General features: G+C 41.6%; 1 protein-coding gene across 1 annotated transcript in view; it reads right to left on the bottom strand.

Annotated features, from left to right (window-relative positions):
* Positions 1 to 21,555, bottom strand: part of alg13 (ALG13 UDP-N-acetylglucosaminyltransferase subunit) — a 103,345-nt gene extending 81,790 nt beyond the window's left edge. The window contains exons 1-3 of the mRNA XM_073059862.1: positions 21,403 to 21,555; positions 15,044 to 15,206; positions 1,875 to 2,013 (exon numbers count right to left, since the gene is read on the bottom strand). Of these exons, the coding sequence (XP_072915963.1) occupies positions 1,875 to 2,013; positions 15,044 to 15,206; positions 21,403 to 21,483 (383 nt within the window). The 5' untranslated portion in view covers positions 21,484 to 21,555. The remainder of the gene's footprint in view (positions 1 to 1,874; positions 2,014 to 15,043; positions 15,207 to 21,402) is intronic.
* Between the last annotated feature and the right edge of the window lie 2,037 nt (positions 21,556 to 23,592).

Genomic DNA, 23,592 nt, shown 5'->3' with positions numbered 1-23,592 from the left:
TTTTCATATTAAATAAATCAGTGAATGTGATTAGACTATTTGATGACTGAGTGCTGATCTAGATTTTTCTTATTGTCAGAATATGCACTTTCTAGCAATATTAGATTCTAGTGAATCACTGTATGACTGTATTTCTCTTTCCAAGTCCAATGGCAGCAAGCAAAATTTGGGAATTGAAGCCATTGAGAAATTCTTTCATAATGGATTTATTTTTAAAATTTAAACATATTAAGTTGGGTTGTTGGGAAATTGAAATATGGACAATAGACAGTAGGTGCAGGAGTAGGCCATTCGGCCCTTCTAGCCAGCACCGCCATTCACTGTGATCATGGCTGATCATACACAATCAGTACCCCGTTCCTGCCCTCTCCCCATATCCCTTGACCCCGCTATCTATAAGAGCTCTACCTAACTCTCTCTTGAATGCATCCAGAGACTTGGCCTCCACTGCCTTCTGGGGCAGAGCATTCCACATATCCACCACTCTCTGGGTGAAAAAGTTTTTCCGCATCTCTGTTCTAAATGGCCTACCCCTTATTCTTAAACTGTGGCCTCTAGTTCTGGACTCACCCATCAGCGGGAACATGCTTCCTGCCTCCAGCGTGTCCAAACCCTTAATAATCTTATATGTTTCAATCAGATCCCCTCTCATCCTTCTAAATTCCCGTGTATACAAGCCCAGTCGCTCCAATCTTTCAACATATGACAGTCCCGCCATTCTAGGAATTAACCTTGTGAACCTACGCTGCATTCCCTCAATAGCAAGAATGTCCTTCCTTAAATTTGGAGACCAAAACTGCACACAATACTCCAGGTGGGGTCTCACCAGGGCCCTGTACAGCTGCAGAAGGACCTCTTTACTCCTATACTCAATTCCTCTTGTTATAAAGGCCAGCATGCCCTTAGCTTTCTTCACTGCCTGCTGTACCTGCATGCTTGCTTTCATTGACTGATGTACAAGAACACCTAGATCTCTTTGTACTTCCCCTTTTCCTAACTTGACTCCATTTAGATAGTAATCTGCCTTCCTGTTCTTGCCACCAAAGTGGATAACCTCACATTTATCCACATTAAACTGCATCTGCCATACATTTGTCCACTCACCCAACCTGTCCAAATCACCCTGCATTCTCATAACATCCTCCTGACATTTCACACTGCCACCCAGCTTTGTGTCATCGGGAAATTTGCTAATGTTACTTTTAATCCCTTCATCTAAATCATTAATGTATATTGTAAACAGAGACCAATAAAACCTTTGGTGAGTTTTTATTTATCTGATTTCTCACATACTTTACCAATACAGACCACTAAGAGTCAACCAGTAGCAAATGGGTAAAGAAAACCTTTGCCATTGTTTCTGTATCGCTTGCTTCAGCATGGGAAGTTATTTCAGTGTTTATACTCCCATAAACTGTCTCAGGGCTGATAAAAAATAAATTTAGGGCCCTCTGGTGGCCATACTTAAAAACAACCACCCTGGAGAGAAAATACCACTTAGAAGCAGAAAACTAATGCATGCACAAATAATTAAAATTTTCAAGCTATTATCACTGAAGATAAAACTTGTTCTACAGAGACTTCCTCTATCAGGATGTCTTCTGCAACGTACAATGCTTTACATGATGAAACTGAATCTTGACAGCCCCCTGTATGTTCTCTCAGACAATACAGAGAACAACAACATTTATGCATTGACTCAATATTTTATGGTCTAATTTCCCTACATAAACTTCAAACAACCCTGGGCCATGAGCGTTATGTCTTGAAAGTGAGAAGAATGTTGCACATTGTAAAAGGATGGCATTTCTATAAGACAAAACTGCAAAGGTTAGCTGTTCAACAACTTTGGTTTTACATGGGATTAACAATACCTGCAAGTACAGTATAGGAGATGTCCATCACAGTACAGCTGTTTAGCTAGTTCCAACTGGTGATTGTTCATCAACTTCTCATTAATAACGACTATGAGGGGCTTTCCTGCTTCGAGAATTTCAAGACAACTTCCAGCACCTGCATACGTTGCACAGGGATAAACAATGGTACAATAAAAATAAGTACAAAGAAATCCAATTCCTCTGTATTTTGAGGATAGTAATAAACATCTGCTGGAAGTACTATATTAAAACTTACTGTATAACCAGTGAAAACATCATTGAGGCAACAAATCAGATCATGCATTACCTAATTAGCACTTGACATTATGATAGCAGTGACACATCGATTCCTCTAATTATACATGTAGCTATAATTTGTTACAAAAGAGAAATTATGTTTTGTTTAACAATAAATTAAATAACTAATAAAGACAGATTGAGATTTTTAAATAGACTGCTTTATTTTTGCTCCTTCACATACAAGGTCATACAAAAACTCAGACAACATAAAAAAGAGATACCGTATGATCTCACTGCACTAATGTTTACTTAGCGAGGTAATGCAACTCTTTACAAGTTGTCTTATTACATTGCACAAACAGTTCTAAAATTGAGATTAGAAGTAGTGTTGGAACCTGGCGATTTTGCAATTCAGAGTTTCTTCAGAAATCAAGAATGAGGCATAAAACGTGTTGCTGCCAGTTTATTGACTGTTATAACAGCAAGGAATGAACAAAGAAAAAGAGAAAGAACAAAGAAGTTGTTGTGTTCCGCAAAAAAAACTTCAAACTAAAATGCTAGCAAGACTCCATGATAACAAATAGTTTATGAAATAACTAGATTCAAGAGGCACGACTCATGCTGCAGAAAAACTAAGGAGCTTCTGGAAAAATACAGAAGCATCTATATTACAATTACTGACAAATTCACTAAACAATTCCATGTATATAGATGATTGTATAAAATACAAGCAAGCATAGGAAAGATTAAACTACTTGAAAAATAACAATTTTATACTCTAATCCAATAGTGCTTTCGTTAACTACAAAAGATTAAATGAAAATATGGATTAGCATGCATGGTGCTGGACACGGAAGCGTTGTAGCTTGCTTGTGCAGCTCAGTGGTTTCCAAACTTTTTTGGGTCACCACGCTTTTGGCTTCTAGACCATATTCCCAAAGCCCCGCAGGCTATTACACAAAAACTATAAAGAATTTTGATTTACGATGCGCAGTGAAAGAAAATAGAAAATACAAATTCAATGCGACGACAAATAATTGCAAAAATTATTCAAATATATTGAAAGTTACAACTAAAATTGTGCCTGTATTTAATTACAGTAAAAATCTATCAGGGTTTATTTGTGGTCCAACTATTCACTACTCCATTGCCTTTTCACTTTTCAGTGAGGTGGATGGGCTTGGTGCAGTGATATCAGCTTTTCAACATCAGAAGAAATCTCAGATCTGCATGTTCAGTAATTTGCAGTCTGCTTCATTGCTTTGAATGAAGTTGAGCGACTGCACTGAAACCACGCTCCGCTAAATATGATGTTGTTACGGCAATAACAACATCTTGACCTTTTTCCACAGTGCAGGATAGTGTTCATAGATTTCCTTCTGCAACTAAAAGTCTTGATATTTTTTTGAAACTCAGTTTCAGCTCAGAGTCATTTTGTAGCGAGACCAGTTCTTCCTCCATCCTTCCTGTTAATTCCTCATTATAAATGTTCTGGAATGGATTAATTACCCAATTTGGAATTTGGATCGAGCGAAGATCCTGAAATTTCTTTGACATGTCTTTACACAGCTCACCCAGGAAGGCACAGTATACTTGAAGATCGTCAACTGGTAACCTTTCTTTCTCTTCCAACTCAGAAAGGCTCAGAAACAGGAAAAGGTCGGGCCAGCCAATGTTGCACTTAAATAGGTTTAACTTGCACAGAAATGTTGAGATAACTGATTTGACTTTGATAAGATTTACATAATTTCCTTGGAATTGAAGATTGATTTAATTTAACTTTGCAAATAATTCTGACAAATAAGCAACGCCGTGCATAATATTTTAAAATTAATTACTGAATAAACCATTCGAGTCTTTGACAAAATTTATTAGTTTCAAAAAAATGCATAAAAGCATTTCAGGCAGTTTCTTTTTGAGAGGCATCGGCTTTCTGTGTTCAACAGCAAGCTTTCAAACTGTTCATCATTCTCAATGCAAAGCTCTCAAAATAATCGAGAATTGAGAGCATGGGGCTTGATCTTATTTACCACTGTAATACAAGTATTTCAACATTTGTGCAGCTCATCATTTTGGTGTTTTTTGTGACAAGATGCTGTTTGTGAGTTACACAGTGAATGGCGTAAATATGTCAGGTAGAGGTTCTTTTTCAAGAAAGTAATAAGACCATAAGACATAGGAGCAGAATTAGGCCATTCAGCCCATCAAATCTGATCAGCCATTCCATCATGGCTGATCCCAGATCCCATTCAATCTTATACACCTGTCTTCTCGCCATATCCTGTGAAGCCCTGACCAATCAGGAAACTAATAAAACCATATGACATAGCAGCAGAAATAGGCCATTCAGCCCATTGAATTTGCTCCGCCAAACCCTGATAATCCAAAAGAGGTGCCTTGTCATTGATGGTGCCCCGTCTGTTGAACAAACAAGCATTTTGAATGTTGTTCTTTTTGAAAAAAATTGCTCAACAACCCAAAATATGGACTCCCCCTTCATATCTGTTTCTAGCCCTCTTGAAAAAAACAACTCTCGAAGCATGCTTTCATCTTTTATGAAGCAAACGAAGGCAAAGATTTATTGCCTAGCTAAGTCGAACTTAACCAACTGCAGAGCCATTTGTGTTGTCATAAATATGTTGCACAGTATGTTTTCCACATCCTCAGACATTACATTTATTCGTCTCTGAACAGAATCACTTTAAATTATTTGGTCCGGTAACTTCTACAAAACCATACTCACAGCCTCCCTTACTGCTGGCAGAATCAGTGCTTCTCCAGACTTAGCATTGAGCAATGAAATGTTGTATGAAGCACACAAACAATAACTGTTTTATTGTGAAGTGCTGGCAAACATGTTTTGAAGTGTTTTCTGATTCTGAAAATTTTCATGAAGTGACTGAACATAAGCCAAGGTTTTGTTTGTTTTAGGATGTATTCTGTTCAAATATTCAAGGAACCTGGGCGGTTTCATTACCTCATTTGAAAGAAACATTCACACACAGCCACACTGGCTGCTGTTGGTTCCCTGGTACTGGTATACATCCATATTTCAGATACTCCACTCTGTACCGTCTATACCTTTTCCATTTGGTCTGCTACTACCATTTTTGTTATGGATTAACAACACGGTCAATCACCTATTGTTAAGTCTAACCTCCAGCACTGTAATCAATAAAGGAGAAAGTTATGACATCATCATAGCTCAGGCAAAACATGAAGGTACATAAAGTGGGGCAGTGATATCTTGGTTAGATCATGGGCTAGAGAAATGCAGTCAAGACCATTCAAAAGGGCAGATTCTGACCTTTACCCTATTGTATGCCATACCCTAATACACAGGAAGTACATCACTGCATGATTAGAGTATGGGAATCATACTACAGTAATGAACGGTAATAATATGTAAGCCGTGCCCAGAAATAACACAATTTCTTCAGTCCAGATTTCTCCTAATATGCCTCATGACAAAAGTGCCACATTGCTTTTCAACAACTACAATACACTCTGTGCAAAGTCTAAGAGAATTGTGGGTCAGCTATGACCATTGTGGCACTGAGTATCAAATGCTTATGATAAGCAATTAATTTCTTAAATTAAGCCCATGAACTGTCAGCTGCCTCCTTTACTACTGAGCATTTCTCCCCACCCCGCCACCACTCCCTTTATTTTTAAGAGCCCATCTTGAAAACCACTGGTGTAGCTGAATGAATGTAATTATGGCCTCAGTGCTGGTGAAGGAGACCTGGGAGAAGACAGCTACATTGCTCCAGCGAATTTGCAGAATTTTGCAAAGACAGCATGCGTGATATTTTCCAGTGTCTTGAGAAATCCTCTGTAGGAAGACTAGATCTCAGAAGCGTATAGGATGATTGCTGCATGATAGACTTTGAGCTTTATCCCTGGTCTCAATCTTCCAACATTCTTTTCCTCAATTGATCAAAGTCTGTGCAGATGCATTGAAGGCAATGTTGAACTTCCACATATACCCTAATTGAGAGGTGTTTCCCCAAGATATGATGTGTGATCCACATTTTCCAGCATCTTGCCGTGAACCCCTATTGTTGGAGAATATTGCTCTATAGTGCAGCCGGGTTGGTAGAGTGTCTTTATCTTGTAGGTGTTGAATGTAAGTGTAACCCCCTACCCCCCCAGGTTTGGCGGGCTGAGTTAGTCTAGGGGAAGACAGTCACCACCTCTGCCAAACTGGCGAAATCTCGTTTGGGTGGATGCTGCGTGATGTATTTCCCCTGTTACAAATCAGTACCAAGAAATAACAAATAGTACACCATTTGCAATTGAACGATTTAGCTTTATAATTCTTAATTTCACTAGAGGGTTAGTAAAGAAAACAAAAAAAAGAGCCTATTTTAATGAAACAATCTAATGCACATGTTGGAGCTCACAATTTTCCCATCTATTCGTTCTCCATCAGCTTCCCCCGGGCGTTGTTGACTCCCGACTTCATTCCATGTTCGTTCAGTTCTGCAGTCTATGACCTCTCCGTTCTGGCATTTTCTCCCTCCATCTTCCGCTGAACAAAAGCCCACAAATACCTCACTCTCGGGCACACAAGAAAGAAAACAATCCCGTCATTGGACAGCGCACATTCCAAAGCCCCCGGTTATCTCTAGTGTTACGTATTCAGGCAACAATAAATATATATGAGTTAGGCAAAGGGTTTTTATAACAAATAACACGTTTATTAAACACTGAAAAAAAAACCCCCAAAAGTAAACAAACTCTAACGTAACCGGAAAACAGCTGCTGTGCGGCAGCTTAAACAGTTCTTAAAGCGATGCAGCAAAAACAGTTCTTACAGCGATGTTGAAAAAAAAGTTCTTTAAAGCGGTATGCCGAAAGTTCAAAAGCTCACAGTCCATTTTAAAAGGAGAGACTTTTTAAGGCGATTCAAATTCTCTTCCACGTCGTCGTCCTTCGATCCCCGGCGTCGAACTCTTCCCACGTCGAATTTTTATAAAACGTAACGGTTTAAAGGCACTGACCTCTTTTCCCACACTCTTCTCAATCTCCTGCTTCCAGCAGAGATTAACACGAGAACAGTCAACGAAATCCTTCCGAATGAGGATCACACAAGGTCGAAACCATTCCACCGTTGAAAATCGATTCTCCTCGATCTTTAACTTCCGAACTCCGATATTTACTCTCCACTAGCAGTATTGTAAGAAACTGCTGGCAATGACCTTTTAAACTTTAGGCATTAGATAAAACTTCATCTTTTAACTAAACTGCGTCATCACATTAAATCACGCAGTGGCATGAAGTCAACTTGGCAAATCCAGCCACGAACTGCCCCACCTGACAGGGTGGGTCTTCCTTTTATAACCTGTAAAAAAAACCTGTCACATGACCTCTACTGGCGGGAAAATGACGTCACTCCACCATCACAAGACCATTACCTCAAGTCCAGTATAGCTTCAACCCCAGTCACGTGACAAGGGTACCACTGTCACGTGTCACGGGTACGTAACACTAGTCATAACCCAAACACTGCTGCTACAGAGAAACCATTACATTAGCAGTGAAACCTTTCCCAGGGCGCTACACTCTCCCCCCCCACCAAATTTATTCATGTCCTCATGACTTTCAGATAATTTGCCAACCCTTCCTGCAAAACACAAAGTCCAATCCAGGTGTAAAAGGCAGTGACATATCTCCCCAAAGTGGTAGGGGCCACACTCTGTTTCCCCGGTATCACATAGGCCAGCCTACCCAGTGGTCTCCTGGTTCTGTGAGACCTCCGTACCACCTCATCTACTTCTTCATGTTCTGACACTACTGGGGATACTTCTGGTCTACCGGGCAAGGCCTCCCCTGGCCTATCACTAATGCCCACATGCAACTCAGACCCCTCTGTCCCTTTGCTGTGTCCCACTTCATCCCTTGCAGGGTCCCGCTGCAACTTGGGCTAACCATAGATAGCCCCCCTGATTTCACCTGACTCAGTGTGAGAAGGGTTGGGAGTCTCTTCCTCAATCAATGGAGAGTTAGCAAAAGGCAGCATATACCACACTCCCATGTCCTGATCCTCTGAATCAGTATCCCAATCAGGGGTGGGGGCAGGTCTAATCTCTCCTGCTGTTGCCCTGTGTTGCCGCAGAGTTCTCTTACTAGGTGTAGGCTCCAGGTCAGGCTCTGGGTCAACCTGCACCACTTGTCCGAGGAGGCAGAAGTTGGTTCAAATGGAGAATCTTGACAGGTACATTCCCATCCTCTGGTTTCACCTGGAAAACTGGTACATTTCGCATCTGACTCTCCACTACATAGGATGTAGCCACCCACGTAGCTCCAATTTATGCTTCCCAGGTAGCCCTAAATTCCTTATGAAGACTCGGTTTCCTGGCAGGAGTTGGGAGAACCTCACGTTTTGATCATACCTCCTGTCATTTCCTTGATTCTGTTTGGCAGCCATGATCTCACCTACTACATAAGCTTTTTTCAGCTCCCTTCTCATATCAGACACATACTTCAGATGAGTCTTTGGTGGTAGGTCGTCCTTGTTAGTCCCAAAACAAAGGTCGATGGGCAACCTCGCCATGTGCCCAAACATCAGTTAATATGGTGAGTACCCGGTAGCTTCATTTCAGGTACAGTTGTAGCAGTGGACCAGATGTCCAATATGTTGACTCCAGCTGCTTTTCTTGCTGACCTCCAATGTTTCAAGCATGTCTAGCAAAATACAATTACACCTCTTGGGCTGGGGATCACCCTGAGGGTGCTAAGGAGTAGTCCTCGACTTCTCGACTCCGAGCATGCTCAATAAGTCATGGATGCGCTTACTCTCAAAATCCCATCCCGGATCACTATGTCTCCACCTGGGGAGGTCATAATAAATTAAATACTACTTCCATAGCACTTTGGCCACCGTGGACACACTCTGGTCCTTGGTAGGGAAAGCCTGAGCATATCTGGAGTAGTGATCCATGATGACTAAGATATTCGCCATGTTGCTGGCATCTGGCTCTATTGACAGGAAATCCATACACACAAGGTCCAGGGGCCTTGCACTCTGCAAGTGAGACAAGGGAACTTCCCTCATAGGCAGCGTCTTCCTCCGTATGCATTGAATATACAACTTGCAGTATTCTTCAACCTCCAGCTTGTCTCACAGGTACACTAGACATTACCGTCACCGGGAAAAGATGCACCAGGGACACTCCCTGCTTCAAGGTGACCCCCCCCCCCCCCCATAGTGCTCCTGACAGACACTGCCATCCTGTTCGCCTGTACAACCGAGAGCTTCTACAGTTTGGGCCTCACCAGTACCCCAGCAGTAATCCCAACCCCATTTCACGTCCACTCAGTCCTGCAGTCTACGACCTGACCGTTCCAGCATTTTCTCTCTCCACCTTCTGCCGAACAAAAGCCCGCAATTTCCTCGCTCTCGGGCACACAACAAAGAAAACAATCCCCTCATTGGACAGCGCACATTCCAAAGCCCCCGTGATGTATAGTCATAACCCAAACACCGCTGCGACAGAGAAACCATTACATTAACAGTGAAACCTTTCCCAGGGCATTAGATAAGATTCACCCTCTTGTATTGTTCAATGAACACTTGACAATGACTTGGTGTTCAATTTCAGAGCATTTGCAAATGCAAGCATTCTATGTATGCTGCAGCTCCATTACCTAGGATCAGGTGGGGTTGTTCTAGAACATAGTTGTCATGAATTGAATATTCTTCACTTATATAGTTTTGAAGGTTAGCTACACTTCAACTGAAATGGCTCTGCTGTAGACTCTAATTAGAATCCAGACTTGAAAAGCAGCTGTATTTCTGTGCACAGCCAAATTCATACGCTTTATTGAAATGAAAAAAGAGCTTCCTCTTCTTCACTGCTTTTCTCTTGGAATTGTTGCATGATGAAGTTCATGTCCACTTTGTCTCTGCATGGATCAAATCCACACTGAGGTTGTCGATCCAGAAATGACTCTGTAGTTGCTACAGTTGGAACATCAATGTCATGGGCACCACAAATGCAGCTATTCACATTGAGCACCTCATGGACTTCTCAACTCAGTCACAGAGTATCTACAAAGTATGAGCTGCTCAGAAATCCACCATAATCTATTGAAAATTGAAAGGCTTAGATAGAGTAGAGTAGAGAGGATAGTTGCTATAGTGTGGAGTCTAGGACTAGAGAGCACAGCCTCAGAATGGGATGTCCCTTTAGAAGAGAGATCAGGATGAATTATTTTAGCAAGATAGTGTGAGTCTGTAGAATTCAATGCCATTGATAGCTGTCTAGGCTAAGTCATTGAGTATTTTTAAACCGGAGGTTGATATGTTCTTGATTAGTAAAGGCATCAAAGATTATGGAGAGAATGCAGGAGAATGGTGTTGAAGGGGAAAATAAATTCACCAAGATGGAATGGTGGAGCAGACAGTGGGCTGAATGGCTTAATTCTGTTCCTATTTCTTCATTTCTTCATTCTCAGCCCGAAAAAGGGTCTACCTGAGATAGGTGAACTTATCAAAGATAGAGGCTGTTGAAGTTTGCTGGAAGGAACATTTTAAAGACCTTCTTAAATGTATTTTTTTCTTGATAATAGGAACCCTTAACTCTATCCTTCAGTATTCTATTAGGGTCAGTCTCCCTACCATTCTTGACCAACAAGTCAAAAGGCCACATCCAAATCATAGGATAACAAGGCTTCAGAAGCCTGTGGTGTCCCTGAAGTTCTACAACTTGAAAGAAGAAATCGTCAGTCACAAATCCAGAACTTCATCATCCAATTCCTGCATGAAGCAGATGTACCAGATGACTGCAGAGATCTGTAATCATGACTGTTGTCAAGTAGTGAGACAAATCAAACTATGAAAGCTACAGGTCATGGATTAGCAATAATATTATAGTTTTGCAGAACAGGTTCTGAGGAAAACTAATGGCCTACTCCTAAGCCTTTGTTCTTATTACAAGATACAAAATACAGATATTGTATTTAAATTATATCTGGGTCCAATGGAATGAATGAGTAAAAATTATTTTCCCATGTTCTACTCCTAGAATAAGTAGTAAAAACAACCGCTAACAATTTAAACTAAGAATTTCTTCACATTGTAATGAAAATGTCCAAATAGAATTAACACAAATAAAATAATGCATATATTAGGCAGAAATGACATAGGGGCAGGATTAACTACAATCTTAAGAAACTTATTTCTAAGTTCAAGCAGTGGCAATATATATACTGGTTAGACCAAATGGCAGTTTCCTTTGATGTAGTTTTTATGTAAATTACCACACAACTGAGTAACATTAAGAAATAAGTATCCTTACATTTTAGTCAATACTTAAAGTAGCAATATTACAAATAATTTATCTGGTAAATTACACAAAATACATCCTTCTTAGACTATGCTGTTCAACTTCACAACATTTTAATTGGCCTCAGTGTTACAGAACTAAGGAAACAAAATTTCAAAGTTCAAAGGAAATTTATTCTCAAAGTACATATAAGTCACCATATACAGCCCTGAGATTAATTTAATTGTGCACATACTCAATAAATCCAATAACCATTAATAGAACCAAAGCAAGACCACGTTCTCAGTGTGCAAAAGCCAACAAAATGTGCAAATCCAAAAAGAAAGAAATAATAAGTAAATAAATAAACAATAAATATCGAGAACATGAGGTGCAGTGTCTTTGAAAGCAAGTCCACAGTTTGTGGGAAGAGTTCAGTGATGGAGCAAGTGAAGTTATCCCCTCTGGTTCAAGAACCTGATGGTTGAGGGGTATTAACTGTTACTGAACCTGGTGGTATGAGTCCAAAGGCTCCTGTACCTTCTTTCTGATGGCAGCAGGGAGAAGAAAGCATGAACTTTTTTTCTGGGTGCATCCATCATCAGGGATTCCCACCATTAGGATGGTGGGGGTCCCTGATGATGGATGTTGCTTTTCTGCAACAATGCTTTGAGAAGATGTGCTCAGTGTTGTGGAGGAGTTTACCTGTGATGGACTGGGCCACATCCATCTCCACCAGGATCTCACCACCAAGCACACCTTTCTCTCCACCCACTTTCTGCAGGGATTGCTCCTTAAGTGACTTTTTGTCCATTCATCCCTCCCCACTGATCTCCTCCTACCACTTATCCTTGAAAGCGGATCAAGTGCTAAACCTCCTTCCTCACTACCATTCAGGGCCCCGAACCGTCCCTCCAGGTGAAGTAAAACTTCACCTGTGAGTCTATTGGGAAAATATACAATGTCCAGTGTTCCAAGGATGGCCTCCTGTATATAGGTGAGACCTGACATAGATTGATAGATAGATAGATAGATAGATAGATAGATAGATACTTTATTCATCCCCAAGGGGAAATTCAACTTTTTTCCAATGTCCCATACACTTGTTGTAGCAAAACTAATTACATACAATACTTAACTCAGTAAAAAATATGATATGCATCTAAATCACTATCTCAAAAAGCATTAATAATAGCTTTAAAAAAGTTCTTAAGTCCTGGCGGTAGAATTGTAAAGCCTAATGGCATTGGGGAGTATTGACCTCTTCATCCTGTCTGAGGAGCATTGCATCGATAGTAACCTGTCGCTGAAACTGCTTCTCTGTCTCTGGATGGTGCTATGTAGAGGATGTTCAGAGTTATCCATAATTGACCGTAGCCTACTCAGCGCCCTTCGCTCAGCTACCGATGTTAAACTCTCCAGTACTTTGCCCACGACAGAGCCCGCCTTCCTTACCAGCTTATTAAGACGTGAGGCGTCCCTCTTCTTAATGCTTCCTCCCCAACACGCCACCACAAAGAAGAGGACGCTCTCCACAACTGACCTATAGAACATCTTCAGCATCTCACTACAGACATTGAATGACGCCAACCTTCTAAGGAAGTACAGTCGACTCTGTGCCTTCCTGCACAAGGCATCTGTGTTGGCAGTCCAGTCTAGCTTCTCGTCTAACTGTACTCCCAGATACTTGTAGGTCTTAACCTGCTCCACACATTCTCCATTAATGATCACTGGCTCCATATGAGGCCTAGATCTCCTAAAGTCCACCACCATCTCCTTGGTCTTGGTGATATTGAGACGCAGGTAGTTTGAGTTGCACCATATCACAAAGTCCTGTATCAGTTTCCTATACTCCTCCTCCTGTCCATTCCTGACACACCCCACTATGGCCGTGTCATCAGCGAACTTCTGCACATGGCAGGACTCCGAGTTATATTGGAAGTCTGATGTGTACAGGGTGAACAGGACCGGAGAGAGTACGGTTCCCTGCGGCGCTCCTGTGCTGCTGACCACCGTGTCAGACCTACAGTCTCCCAACCGCACATACTGAGGTCTATCTGTCAAGTAGTCCACTATCCAATCCACCATGTGAGAGTCTACTCCCATCTCCGTTAGTTTGTGCCTTAAGATCTTGGGCTGGATGGTGTTAAAGGCACTAGAGAAGTCAAGGAATGTAATCCTCACAGCACAACTGACCCCATCTAGGTGAGAGAGTGATTTGTACAGCAAATACGTGATTGGGAGACCACTATGCCAAGCACCTACACTCCGTCCACAAGAAGTGGGATCTCCCAGTGGCCATCCATTTTAATTCCACTTCCCATTCCCATTCTGATATGTCAATGCATGGCCTCCTCTACTGTCGCAATGTGGCCACACTCAGGTCGGAGGAACAACACCTTATATTCTGTCTGGGTAGCCTCCAACCTGATAGCATGAACATCGTTTTCTTGAACTTCTGGTAATGCCACCCACCCCCCCCCCCCCCCACCATTTCCATTTCCCTCTCTCACTTTACCTCCTTGCCTGCCCATCACCTCCCTCTGTTGCTCCTCCACCCTTTTCTTTCTTCCATGGCCTTCTGTCCTCTCCTATCAGATTTCTACAGCCCCGTATCTCTTTCACCAATCAACCTCCCAGCTTCATCCCTCCCCTTCCCAGTTTCACTCGTCACCTTGTGTTTCCCTCTCCCCTCCTCCACCTTTTAAATCTACTCCTCATCTTTTCTTCTCCAGTCCTGCTTGAAGGGTCTCAGCCTAAACCATTGGCTGTACTTTTTTTCCATCGATGCTGGCTGGCCTGCTAAGTTCCTCCAGCATTGTGTTGCTTGGGCCATATCCAGTACTTTTTGTAGGAATTTCCATACCAGCCCTACACATCACACAGGTATAGAAGTTAATTGAAGTTATACAGTAGATGTCATGCCAAATTTTCACAAACTCCTAAGGAAGTAGAGGCACTGTTGTGCTTTCTTCATATTTGTACTTACATGCTGGTCCCAGGACAGGTCATCTGAAATGATGACACTGTGGAATTTAAAGCTGTTGATTCTCTACCCCTCTGATCCCCTGATGAGAACTGTCTCATGGCCCCTAAAGAGAACTGGCTCTTGGACCTCCAGTTTCCTTTTCGTGAAGTCAATATTCAGCTCCTTGCTCTTGCTGACATTGAGTAAAAGGTTGTTACTGTGCACCATTCAGCCAGATTTTCAATCTCCCTCCTAATTGCCTATCATCATCATCTTTAATTCACCCTACGACAGTGATGTCATCAGCAAATTTGAATATGGCATTGGAGCTGTGCTTAGTCCCACAGTCATAAGCACAAAGCAAATACAGCAGGAGGCTAAGCACACAGCCTTGTAGTGCACCTATGCTGATGGAGTTTGTGGAGGAGATGTTGTTGCCAAACCAAACTGACTAGGGTTTGCAAGTGAGGAAATCACGGATTCAATTGCACAAGGAGGTATTGCCAAGATTTCTATTGCCAGTCAAGAAATTCTCACTGAAAGTGTGCATATTAGGCAAGGAAAGAAAATATTTAATGAAGAATGCCCACCATAGTTACATAAGCTATTGTGCCTAGTTTACTGAACTAACAACTAACAGCTAGAGTACTTTATGTTTCATTTTTGAGAAGTACAGAAACACTCACCGGCATGACTAATGACAAGTGTAGCATTCTTAATGTCATCTGCTATGGTGTCCTTGAACCTATAAATTTCAAGAGTAAAATTTGTTCCAACAAAAGGCTTTGGCTCTTTAGATCCACGACCAATCTGAAGAATCAGCCTCCTGTAGCCCAGCTCTTGAAGAATCTAAGGTAAACAATAATTGATGAAGGAAGATAGCTAACAAATCTGAAGAAGGTAGAGATCAGTAACAAAGCATTGTTGCGTATATGGTTAGTAAATTTGTGGAAATTTATTTATTTATTTTTATTTATTTAGAGATACAGTACATAATAGGCCCTTTATGCCCTTCAAACTGTGCCACCCAGCAACCCCTGACAGTCCTATTTTAATCCTAACTTAATAATGGGGCAACTTTCCATTGACCAATTAACCTACCTTGTAGGTCTTTGGACGGTGGGAGGAAACCAGAGCACCGGTAGAAAACCCATGTACTTCACAGGGAGGATATACAGACTTCTTAAGGAGGATCCGGGATTGAACTCCAAACTTCCAATGCTCCGAGATGTAATAGTGTTGTACTAACTTCTACGCTACTGTGTCACCCATTCTTTAAAGTAATTGATTCTGCCTTAAGTACCAGACAAGAAGCATCCTACGAACCTCAGTGAACTGAGGATAAAATTACAGATTCAAGTACAAATTCTCCAGAAATCACTGCATGTAAGAAAGAGAGCTGTAGAGCACATTACTCCCATTTTCAAAAAGGTATTAAAAATAACTTGGGTCAAAAATATGAGTTGACCATCCATTGTAATGAATGTTATGGACAAATTTATTATAGATCATCTGAATAAAATAAGCATGCACTTATATGGTTTAAAGGGGAGAATGAAAAAAAAAGAGCTTTATATCGATATTTTATTCTTGGGTTTCAGTGGCACTTCTAAATAATCTTGGAAAGGTGAAGCAAAATGAAGAAGGTGGGAATGAGTGGAAATATAGTCATATGGTATATGTGGTTTGTAGATCAATACATCATATTCTACAGCTTTAGCAAACATTAATGATGGATCAGTTTTTCATTCTTTGATCAGAACATTTGAAAAGATTGAAGAGAACCTTAAGCATGTCCTTTAAAATTATTTTAAAAATACACATAAAATGAAGTACATTCAAAACCAATAAATGTAACCATTTTTCAAAAAAAAAAATTATTTACAGGACATGGGAATTGCTTGCTAGACTTGGCATTTAATGTCCACCTGAATTGTTGAATATTCTTGCCAAATTGCCACAACTTTGGGTGAAAATAATCTCAGTGTTGCAAGGTTGGGGTTAGAGTTCCAGAATTTAGAATCAGTGACAATATACAGTTGCAAGAAAAAGTTTGTGAACCTATATTGTGAATATACGGAGGGAATTCAATACTGTTGCTACTCTCCCTAGGAATAGGCATCCTGCAAAGATCACACCAAGAGCAGAACAAACAATGCTGAAGGAGGAGAAAAGGAACCCAAGGGTAAGAGCAAAAGACCTGCAGAAATCTCTAGAATTTGTTAAAGTCTGTTTATGTAGGCACTCTGAAAAAAACACTGAACAAGAATGGTGTTCATGGAAGGACACCACAGGAGGAAACCACTGCTCTTGAAAAAGAATTGCTGCACGCCTCAAGTTTGCAAAAGGCCACCTGGATGTGCTACAATGTTCTGTGGATAGCTGAGACAAAAGCTGAGCTTTTTGGCAGAAATGCACACCACTATGTTTGATTATAAGCCCATAAGATAAAGGTGCAGAATTAAGCCATTTAGCACATCAAGTCTACTCCACCATTTCATCAGGGCTGATCAATTTTCTTCTCAGCCGCAGTCTCTGCCTTCACCCCGTATCCCTTCATGCCCTGACCAATCAAGAATCTATCAACCTCTAGCTTAAATATACAGAAAGACTTGGCCTCCACAGCTGCCTGCGGCTAAGAGTTCCACAAATTCACCATTCTCTGGCTATAGAAATTCCTTCTCATCTCCGTTTTATTCTGAGGCTGTGTCTTCTCATCTCAGGCTCTCCCCACCATAGGAAACATCCCTTCCACATCCATTCTATTAAGGCCTTTCACTATTTGATAGGTTTCATTGAGGTCACTGCTCATTCTTCTAAATTCCAGTGAATACAGGCCCAGAGCCATCACTCTTCATATGAACCTCCTTTGAACCCTCTCCAGTTTCAGCATGTCTTTTCTAAGATAAGGGGCCCAAAACTACTCTCAATACTCCAATGCGGTCTCACCAACGCTTTATAAAGTCTCGACATTACATCCTTGCTTTTATATTCTAGTCCTCTCGAAACGAATGCGGACATTGCATTTGCCTTCCTCACCACAGACTTAAACTGCAAATTAATCTTTAGGGAATCCTGCACAAGGACTCCCAAGTCCCTTTGCACCTCAGTTTTTTGTATTTTCTTTCTATTTATAAAATAGTCAACCCTTGCATTTCTTCTACCAAAGTGCATTACCATACACTTCCTGGCACTGTATTCCATCTGCCAATACTTTATCCATTCTCCTCATATGTCTAAGTCCTTCCATAGCTTCTTCATTTCCTCAAAACTACATACACCTCCACCTATCTTTGTATTGTCTGCAAACTTTGTAACAAAGCCATCAATTTCATCATTCAAATCATTGACATAAAATGTAAACAGAATCAGTCCCAGCACAGACACTATTAGTCACTGTCAGCCAACCAGTAACAGCTCCCTTTATTACCACCCTTTTCATTCTGTCAATCAGCCACTGCTTTATCCATGCTAGAATCTTTCCTGTAATACCATGGGCTCATAGCTTGTTAAGCAGACTCATGAGTGGCACCTTGTTAAGGGCCTTCTGAAAATTCAAGTACACAACATCCACCAATTCTCCTTTGTCTATCTTGCTTGGTATTTCTTCAAAGAATTCCAACAGATTTGTCAAGCAAGATTTTCCCTGGAGGAAACCATACTGACTATGGCCTATTTTATCATGTGCCTCCGCGTATCCTGAGAACCCCATCCTTAATAATTGACTCTAACATCTTCCCAACACTGAGGTCAGACGAACTGGCTGATATTTTCTTTCTTCTGCCTCCCTTCCTTCTTGAAGAGTGAAGTGACATCTGCAATTTTCCAGTCTTCTGGAACCATTCCAGGATCCAGTGATCCTTGAAAGACCATTACTATGCCTCCATAATCTCTTGAGCCACCTCTATCAGTTTCCCAAGAACTTTCTCTCTAGTTATGATAACTTCACACACTTCATGCTCCCTGACACCTGGAACTTCCACTATACTGCTGGTGTCTTTCTCTGTAAAGACTGATGCAAAATACTTATTCAGTTTGTCCACCATTTTGTTGTCCCCCATTGCTACCTCTCCAGCATTGTTTTCCAGCAATCTGATATCCACTCTCACCTCTATTTTACACTTTATGTGTCTGAAGAAACTTTTGGTATCCTCTTTAAATTTATTGGCTAGCTTACTTTTCTATTTCATTTTTACCTTCTTAATGACATTTTTAATTGCCTTCTGTTGGTTTTTAAAAGCTTCCCGATCCTCTAACTTCCCACTAATCATTACTCTATTATATGCTCTCTCTTTGGCTTTTATGTTGGCTTTGACTTCTCTTATTAGTCACAGTTGTGTCATCTTGCCTTTAGAATACTTCCTCTTTGGGCTGTGTATATGCTGTGCTTTCCAAATTGATTCCAGAAATTCCAGCCATTGCCACTCTGCTGTCAATCGTGCTAGTATTCTTTTCCAATCATTTCTGGCCATCTCCGCTCTTGAGCCTCTGTAATTCCCTTTACTCAACTCTAATATTGATACATCTGACTTTAGCTTCTCCTTCTCAAATTTATGATCTTTTATGATGATCTCTTTCCCTTAAGGGTACTTTTACCTTAATGTCTCTAATTAATTCTGGTTCATCCAGGACAGCTGATCCTCTAGTGGGCTCAAACATGATCAATCATCTCATAGGCATTCTAGAAATTCCCCCTTTGGTAATCTAGCAGCAACCTGATTTTCCCAATCCACCTGTATATTGAAGTCCCCCATGACTATTGTGATATTGCCCCTTTGGCATGCATTTTCTGCCTCTTGTTGTAACTTGGAAGCCACATCCTTACTACTGTTTGGGAGTCTGTATAAAACTCTCAACAGGGTCTTCTTACCCTTGTGGTTCCTTAGCTCTATACTCAGTGATTCAACACCTTCCAACCCTATGTTACCTCCTCCTAATGGTATGATTTCATTTTTTACCAACAGAGCAACGCTGCCCCCTCCATCTTCCTACACAAAATGCTGGAGGAACTCAGCAGGCCAGACAGCATCTATGGAAAAAATTTCAGTCAATATTTTGGGCTGAGTCCTGCCGAATGGTATCGGTCTGAAACGTCGACAGTGCTTCTCCCTATAGATGCTGCCTGGCCTGCTGAGATCCTCCAGCATTTTGTGTGTGCTGCTCAGATTTCCAGCATCTGCAGATTCTCTGTTATTTCCTCTACTTTCCTGCCTATTTGAAGGAAAAACACCAAAACCTCATCCCGACTGTGAAGAATAGTGGAAGGGGCATCATGGTTTGGGCCTGCTTTGCAATCAATGAGGGAATAGTGCATTAAAAATTATATCAAGATATTTTACAGGAGAATGTCGGGGTAGCCATCTGTCACTTGAGGCTTAATAGAAGTTGGATGATGCAACTAAACAATGATCCAAAACAGTCTATCTACTCTGCCATGGATGGCTGCAAAAGAAGTAGGGTTGGATATGGAGCTGGTAACCTCATCCTGTAAAACCCAGTGCTACAGAGATGCCAGCAGAAACTACAAAGAACTCAGCCCCAAGAGAATGATCTTCAAGGCTACACTTGGGAACAACTTGAAAGAAAGGTTTTAATTTACCAGCTTAGGAGACGATGGCACCTAACGGCGACTCCTTTGCTTGCATCTTTGGAAACAGCCCTATTTCTATCTTTAATAGCTTTATTTTTCCCTTCCAGGGCTCTTTTGAAGACCCTGACCTGGAGTTACATGCTGATTTTGGTTCTTAGCGGGAACGGGACCCACTTTCAGGGTCTCACGACTGGCCGTTATTCGATACGCCAAGGACGCAGCCGTGAAGACTAATACACCTTTGGGGTTCTGGGATTTTGTACTCTGAAGGTGGGCGGACTCGGGGTCGGTGCCTCTGCAGGAAATCGGTGTGTCGTGGGAGACGGAAGATCAAAAGCAGCGAGCTGGCTGCGTGCCCAGAGACCCGAGTTCTTTGGGCACAGAGCTCGGACAAAGCGACACAATGAACTTTTAATATTGTAAATCAGTGAGTTGTTTGTTATGACTCCTCTCTCGCTGTGAAACAGGGACACCTCTTTTTCCCTTATGAGGGAGAGAGAGAGCCTGTTGTATGTCCAATTACTGGGTGAACAAATAGTTTTTTGGGATACAAGTCTGTTTTTTATTGATGTTTTGCTGCACACTTGAGAGCTTGGTGGGGGTGCCAATGCCTTTTTTTGCTGGTGGGGAAGGGGAATCATTGCTTTGCTGCTGCTCATGTGTGGGAGGGGTGAGCTGGGGGGGGCTTTGGGGTTCTAGCATTTAACTGTCTTTCATTCTTCGGGGAGCTTCTCTGTTTTTGTGGATGGTTGCAAAGAAAAAGAATTTCAGGATGTATATTGTATACATTTCTCTGATATTAAATGTACCTTTGAAACCTTTGACAAGGGCCAGCTGCTATTGGCGGCCTATGCCCCAGTAGAGGTGATGGCTTAAGTAGAAGATTCACTGTCTATACACCTGATAATTTTGTATCCCTCTGATCTCCACTCTTACAAACTTATGAAGGCATAAGTGTTTGCAATCTACGGCTACGTTCTTTGCAACTTTACTGCTAAACTATTTTTCCTCTTTATCAAACCTCTCGGGCTGCTTTTCGCTGAAATCTACTCTGCTCCTAATTCTCAGACACGTTATAAGGCTCCCATTTGGAACTAATACCATCCTTAACCTGTCGAGTAGACCCGACTTGAGTCCTGTTTTCCCTTTTATTTTGCTCCATAATGACTTTTTTTTTTAGCTTCTGTACTTTCTCCTTAAGACTTTACGCCACTACTTCTACTGCTCTCCCAGTCCATCAGTGCCAGGGCAACCTAGGTAGTTCAGACAGCAGAATCTCAGCTGCTGATTGGATGACGTGAACGTCAGTCTATTATCTCGGCTAATGATTGGATAAGCGCTTCACAAGGTTCACCGTGCTAACGTAGCCGCTGATTGGGTATGTGAAACGTTCCCCCGCCCCGCCTTTCCTTTTCCTCAAGTTCAGTCCGGGCTGCAGCCGCAGACCTGACTCACCCCAATGATCTTTTCCGAGGAAATTTCCTCGATGAGCTCGTCGAAGCTCGTGGTTCCGACCGTCACGAACACCGACTCCATGTCTCGGGAGCTGAGCCGCGGATGGCCGAATAATAACTGAATCGGGTGTCAAGGGGAGCGGAGCGGGTGGCCGAGCAGCCGTGTCTAGACTCTCGGAGTTTGAAAAAGCGGTGGCTCATTCGTAGCGCAGACTGCTCCTTATCTCACTTTAAAAATGCATCGATCTTAAGTAACTCCCGTCATAGGGACTGCAGCATTTCAAGTACCTTCTCAAAAGTAATTAGCAACAACCATTAAGTAATGAATAAACTCTTCTCGGGCTTCCAGCCAGGCACTAATATCGATATAACTGACGTTTCGATGACAATCTATCTTCTTTGCCCTTCTTGTGGGGGAGCAGCATCGGTGCTGTGATGTAAAAAGACTAAATAAACTCATTATTAAGCTGGATCGGTCCTTGACTACAACCTGGACAAACTTATCCATCATGGACAATCCTCTCCATGACCTTCTGAATAAGCTGTGGAGCACCCTTTTGGAACAGGCTCGTTCAGCTCTGATCTCACAAGGATCATTATAGAAAAAATTTCCTGCCAAATACAATAAGTATTTGTTAAACCTCATCCAATCAGGTTTCTGCTCTGCCGCATTTATTCCTGCTCTTACTTAGAGCAAGACCTTTGTCTTTGTTAAAATTCTTTTCATCTAGTTTCATTTCAATAGCTTCCTTCACCAGGTGGTCCCAAAAACCATTGGCGTGGCACAGTTGCCTTGTGCCGTCCAAGTCAATCCTAGGCCATTGTGAATGCCATGTTCTTCTGCCAGTTTCTTCAGGTAACCCGAAACAGACACACCCACTGTGCTTCTTGATGTAGGGTTCCACTGTGTGTCCCGTCTGGCCGATATACACTGCTCCACATACACAGGTAATCCTGTAAATGCCAACTGTCCTAAGTCCCAGGTCATCTTTGACCCTCATAAGCTGTGGCTTGAGCTTCCTTACGGGATTGTGGATAGTTTTAATCCAGTGTTTCTTAGGATCCTGGCGATCCTTCTAGAAACCATGGAAACAGGGAAGACCAGCAGTTGCAACGGATTCCTCCTCATTGTCAAATTTCCTGTTTTTTCTGTCGGCCCTTTTAAAAGCCCAATTGATTTCCTTCACCTTGTAGCCATCCTGTGGGAACATTGTGTTTAATTGTCTTATTGTGGAGACTCTCCAGGCCCAAAATAGTTTTTGCACAGTTAATCAAAGTAGAAAGAACCGCTCTACATTGGGAGGCATGATGGTGGCTGTTATTTTTGAGGTATAAGTCTGAGTGAGCGGGTTTCAGATGAACAGTTTCTGTGGGAGTGCATGGAGTCCATGAGGCCACACTACCACGGTGTCATTGACGTACCTGAAGAAGTATTTGGGGTGTAAGGGGATGAACTCTGAGCCCTCTCCTCAAAGTCCTCCATGTAGAAATTAGTAATAGCCGGCAACAAGGGTGAGCCCATGGCCACTCTGTCCATTTGTTCATTGTAGTTCCCCTTATAGAGGGAGTATGGTGATGTAAGGGTTAATGGCACCCTTACAAACCTTGACTGCAGGAGGACCAAGCTGTACTTAATGGGAACTCTTGTGAACAGGGACACCACGGTGAAACTGACCATTATGTTCTCAGGATTCAAATGTTTTAACAACGTTGGTCAAATTAGTGATGTGATGCTCACAGAGAGGTAGCATAGTTGTTAAACGCTTAGCGAGGTAGTAAGTCAGAGAATCTATCCCACTGATCGTAGGCCTAAGGGAGGAACCCTCCTTGTGAATGTTAAATAATTTATAATTAAATATCAATTATGTTCATATTTAATTAAGGATCTACTTTATTCACCTTAGATATTTACATGTATTAAGAATTGGCTGAGGTGTAGGTTAGGGTGTGAATTACACTAATTATAAAGAATAAAGATTTATATAAAAATAAAGTATTAAAGTAGGTACAGTAAACATATACAGGAGCCTCAGGACTCGCACACCAGGTTCAAGAATAGCTACTACCCCTCAACCATCAGGCTCTTGAACAAAAGGGGAAAACTACACCCATTTAAGGACTTGTTATTTTAATGCTCGTTATCTTGTTATTTCATGCTCGTTATTTACTGCTATTTATTTTTTATCTGCAT

Source organism: Hemitrygon akajei, chromosome 10 (genome assembly GCF_048418815.1).
Source record: "Hemitrygon akajei chromosome 10, sHemAka1.3, whole genome shotgun sequence".
Classification (NCBI taxonomy): Eukaryota; Metazoa; Chordata; class Chondrichthyes; order Myliobatiformes; family Dasyatidae; genus Hemitrygon; species Hemitrygon akajei.
The sequence above is the reverse complement of the archived record's forward strand: the minus strand, read 5'-3'. Positions and strand labels throughout refer to the sequence as shown.